General features: G+C 28.4%; 1 protein-coding gene across 1 annotated transcript; it reads right to left on the bottom strand.

The window, feature by feature from the left end:
- Positions 1 to 512: 512 nt before the first annotated feature.
- On the bottom strand, positions 513 to 4,404 carry LOC130943327 (VAN3-binding protein-like). Its single transcript, XM_057871165.1, has 7 exons — positions 4,352 to 4,404; positions 3,092 to 3,471; positions 2,104 to 2,506; positions 1,612 to 1,794; positions 1,391 to 1,440; positions 1,223 to 1,280; positions 513 to 872 (listed from the first exon to the last, which is right to left on the bottom strand). Exons 2-7 carry the CDS (start codon positions 3,389 to 3,391, stop codon positions 634 to 636), a joined length of 1,233 nt encoding a protein of 410 aa, XP_057727148.1. The 5' UTR covers positions 3,392 to 3,471; positions 4,352 to 4,404; the 3' UTR covers positions 513 to 633.
- Positions 4,405 to 4,899: the final 495 nt, after the last annotated feature.

Genomic DNA, 4,899 nt, shown 5'->3' with positions numbered 1-4,899 from the left:
TTAGCTAATGAGTTTTTTTTTATTTAGGATTTGAAAGATTTTTTTATTAATTTTGGATGATTTTTTTATATTTTGTATGTTTTTTTTCTTAGAATTTAGATTTTTTTTATTAGTTTTGGATGTTTTTTCTTATATTTTGTATGTTTTTTTCTTATAATTTGGATGATTCTTTATCTTATATTTTGATATTTTTTTTGAGTTTGAACGTTTTTTTAAAAAGAAAAATTAGGATTTGCGTGATAAATAATAAAAGATAAATTAAAATAAAAAAATAATTATTAATTATTAATTTTATATCTTTTAAAAATTAAAATTTAAATAATTATTAATTAATAATAATTAATGAGTATAAAATGCAATTTAAAAATATTTGTTGACTTGTTATTGGCTATACTCATATTGGGTACTAGCGGAATTCTCTTTTGAATGGTGAACTGTAAAAGTGATTAGGCCAGTGCAACATTATTGCTTTACTTTCTTAACATAGTTGTAAACTGGTAATACAGCCGCCATAAAAGAGTACATGCATTTTGGCATAATTTTTATCTGTCCTACTCTTCTACTTAGACGCATGCATAATAATATAATACATAATATATATATAATTATATAAATATATTCAAATTCATTGATTCATATGCTGTCATTGATACATAAAATTTCCAGAGAAGTATCGATTGCTTCAATAGAGTTGGATCTACGAAGTAGAGCCTCAATCCCATCAACCCATTTCATCTTGTGGAATTTACTCTTGCACTTGAACTCTAAAAGGCCTTGTGCTGTTTTGAGGCCAATATAACACTCTTCCAATGCTTCCCTTTCTTTTCTATACGGCCATGCACCCTGTTTGTCACACACTCCATATACCACACCTAAGTATACAATTTTTGTCACAAATACAATCTGTTAGCTAGAACCTAATAAAAAATATTCAATCACTTATTGTTATATAAGGATGATTTTTAATTTAATCATGCATCCTCTATTTAACTTTAAAAATTTTATAACTACTATCAAAATGATATATGACAGTATAATTTTTTTAAATATACTTAGAAATATAATTATATAAAAAAATATTTAAGTTTCTAAAATTTCAAGTTAAGTGAACAACTAAATCAAACTTTTGTAACATAACAATAATATTTCATACAAATTACATGTTATTTTAATACCAACGGTTAGGTTTGATTAAGGGATCTATATAATTAAAAACACTTACATTTATTCTTTTTGGAGAAGGCTCCTCCCACGTGCTTGCTTTTGATCTTAATTTTGACCTATACCAAAACAGAATCATGAAAATTCAGATAAAATATTGTTCCTCATCTGTGCAATTGATACCTCCATCCATCACATACATGAATAATTGTTAATAGTTAATATATACCTGAGATTTCTTGTTAATGTAAACAGTGACATGCTTCCATCTTAGTGCGCCTGAAAAAAGGTCAAAAAGCAAACTTAGAAATAATGATATAAAGCAAACCCAATGCACCAAAAATCCTATTATATTTATCATACATGCATGTGTGCCTCACATTTAAAAAAGTAATAAATAATAATTGGAAAAATGGAATATAATGATGGAAAATGGGTTTCCAATTTTACCTTTTGGTGTGAGTTGCAACAATTCTCCCACACACGGTGGATGATGTTCCAACATTTGGTCGTCAAAAGGTGCAAACCAATGAGAATGAGATTGTGGCACTCCCTTATCATAGGGACTTATTGATGCATTCCTCGTTGTTTCTTTTGGTAATCTTGCCCTTAGTGCTGCTTCTCCTCTCAAAGCTGATTTCCAAGGGAAAAAATAAAAACAAATGAAAATAAATTAACTGATAATAATCACTGATATTGTTCATAATTCATCCAAAAAAGTTGAAAATTATTTAACTGATGAAACATAAGTTTTTTTTTCTTCTATTAAAAAAAAAAAAAACTCTAGAAGTATCTAAGAATGTAATTACCTTTCTCTAATAATGAAATAGAGAAACTAATTTAATATCTATTAAAATTGAATTAGTTGGACAAAACTAGTCAAAATAAATAGTTGATTGTGTCGTTTTGTCTAATTAATTAATGCAGAAGGTGAGAAATGACCTGTTGCAGCAGCGGCGGTTAGTGTGATGAGATCTCCATGGGTTTGAATATCAACAGCAGACTTCACAGCAGAAGCCAGACGGCCATGATCAGCTCCAGCCGCTTCAGCCATTTCAACGCAATGCGACGCAACCAGCTCCATGGCCGAAGCCAGGGCTAGGCTCAGCTTCGAATTAGACGAGCCATTGTTAGAGTTCTGTTGCGCTGCAGCCACAGCAGCCAAGGCTGAAGCCAGCCCTGCAATAGACATAGCAGAATGGACTCGACACGATTCCAGCCGCGCCTTGTCTTTCTTCCTTACATTCATGTTGTTACCACTTCCACCCTTCTGCTTCTGATGAAACCATTTTCCAATGCTTCCCATTTTTCTGCTATTTGATGAAGGGGTTGTCATCTTTCCCGCCTGCAAATTAAAGAAAAATATTTTCTACTAATGTCATCATCACTAGTACAAATATTCTCTACTGCAATTACTTTATTTTACATCATTTTTAATAATGGTCTCTCTCCACTTAATTAGTACCAATGAAAAAAATTTTAAAAAATAAATTTATTAATAATTTATGGGAGATTATAATCTCCACAAATTACAAATAAAATTCTCATACAATTAATTTTTGTTACTATTTAATAAATTTATTGACACATGAGTCCTATTATCTTAAAATAATAAAGTTAATGGCCAAAAATATCTCTTTTGTTTACAAGGAGCGTTTTGTCCTTCATAAATAGACAAGAATTATATTGGATTTTTGTTCCAAAAATACTATTTTCAAAAAAAAAAATCAACTTCTTATAAGTATTTGTATATAACTATTATTTTATTAATTTATTATTTTTAATATATATTTTATATTTTAATATGTTTTTATACTAATAACTGATTTAATGACTTATTTTTTATATATACATAACATAATACATTAATATATTGTTTTCACAAAATCAATAATTGCAAATTAAATGGTGAGAGAGGAGCATGGCTTACTACTACAAGTTGAGGTGCGAAATTAGCAGCAGAATCAAGAAACACGTGTTGATTCTTGTCATAGAAACTTCGCTTGTGTTTATCTAAAAGAGCCTTTGAAATCTCAGAAGCAGAGAGGCTCCATGACCTTGACAAGAACTCCATGGGTTCAAGTGGTGTTGGTGGCTGAGGTATAGCAGGTAACGTTGATAGGAGAACCACTTTGTTAAACTCTTCATTTTCATTTACATCCTCTAATTCTAGCCCATGATGCCACCATGAACCAGTTGTTTTCCAAGGTGGTAAGTTACCACCATCCATTTTTTTTTTTCAAAAGTTCCACTATCAAGGACAAATATTCTGAATATGCTGAAACCTGAAAGCACTTCAAGTAGTAATAGCTGTTTTGCACACACAACACAGGACACAAGAAGCAGAAAAAAGGGGTAGGTTAGTTCAGGGACTTATGATTGATAGAAAGACTACTTTGGTTCCACTCAAACAAACCAAAAAAGTGAAAGGAAACAGTTTGGTGAGAAGCGACGAACAGATTGTGTTATAATTTTGATTTTATAATCTTTAATTTTTGAGAAAACATAAAATTAATCAGATTTTATTCCAAAATAAAATTTTTTTGGCTATTTTAATGTTTGTTTAAAAAAATATTTGTCTTTTGATATTTTTATAAAAAATATTAGAATATTATTATAATTTAATATTTTTAGTCATCAGTTAGTTATTAATGTTTAAAAATATAATAATAATTAGACTAAAAAAATTATACTAAAAGAATTAAATTGATAACTAAATAATAATAAAAAATAATAAATTTTGATAATTCTTTAACATTTATTTGTATATTCTTCTGCAGTGAAACGTTAGCCAATAAGAAATGTTAGAGACCAGCAACTTTTGTGTTTTATAATCATCAATTGGCCAACAATAATATTTTTAATGATATAAAATTATACCCAATAATGAAAAATCACTCATTTTTCTTTTGATGGTTAATTACTGGTCACAAAATACAAAAATTATTGGCCTTAGATTTTTCCTTACATGGTCAAATAAACACTTTCGAATTAAAAAAAATTTCAAAACAAAATTCATTAAATTGATCATCTAAATTATGAAACAATGGGGAAAAAATCAAACAAAATTCTTAGAAATCATTTTCAAAGAACAAAACAAAAATCCATGGAATTGATCATCTATATTTAATAATGTATAAGATCTAGAAAATATTTAATAATAATATTAATCGAAGACAAAGAACAAGACCTGCTTTACAGAGATTGCAGCCTCAGTAGAAAGCTTTTGACCGAAGCTTAAGCTTAGACCTGCTTTGTGATCAGTTTCAGTCTCTCACACACATATATGTAAGAGAGAGCTTAGGAAGCAGAATAGATTTCAAGGAACAGTTACCTAAATCTTGTGCTTTGAACCACCATGAATTCAGGTTGATGTTTAATTAAAAAAATCAGAGACAACCCGGTATTCACGAAGCCCAAAAACTAAGCAACTATATATTAATCACTAAAAGTAAAGTTTAAGGGAACATAATCCTGTGTTACTGGGTATTGGTTCCTAGGACTCATGCAGATATAGATTCATAGCGCTGTTGTCGATGACTGGAACATTTTGAACATATCTGTTATCTAGTTCTCTTTTTATTTTATTTATTTTTATTAGAATCAGTTCATGCTTTAAGATCTTTTCAAAATTATTTGTATATAAAAAATAAAAAATTAGTCATTAAATTAATTTTTATCTATTTATATATAAATATATAAATTATTTAATTTATTTTTTATGTATATTTTATATTT

The sequence above is a fragment of the Arachis stenosperma genome, chromosome 1 (assembly GCF_014773155.1).
Source record: "Arachis stenosperma cultivar V10309 chromosome 1, arast.V10309.gnm1.PFL2, whole genome shotgun sequence".
Lineage (NCBI taxonomy): Eukaryota > Viridiplantae > Streptophyta > Magnoliopsida > Fabales > Fabaceae > Arachis > Arachis stenosperma.
Note: the sequence above shows the minus strand (reverse complement) of the source record. Positions and strands in the feature narration are given on the sequence as shown.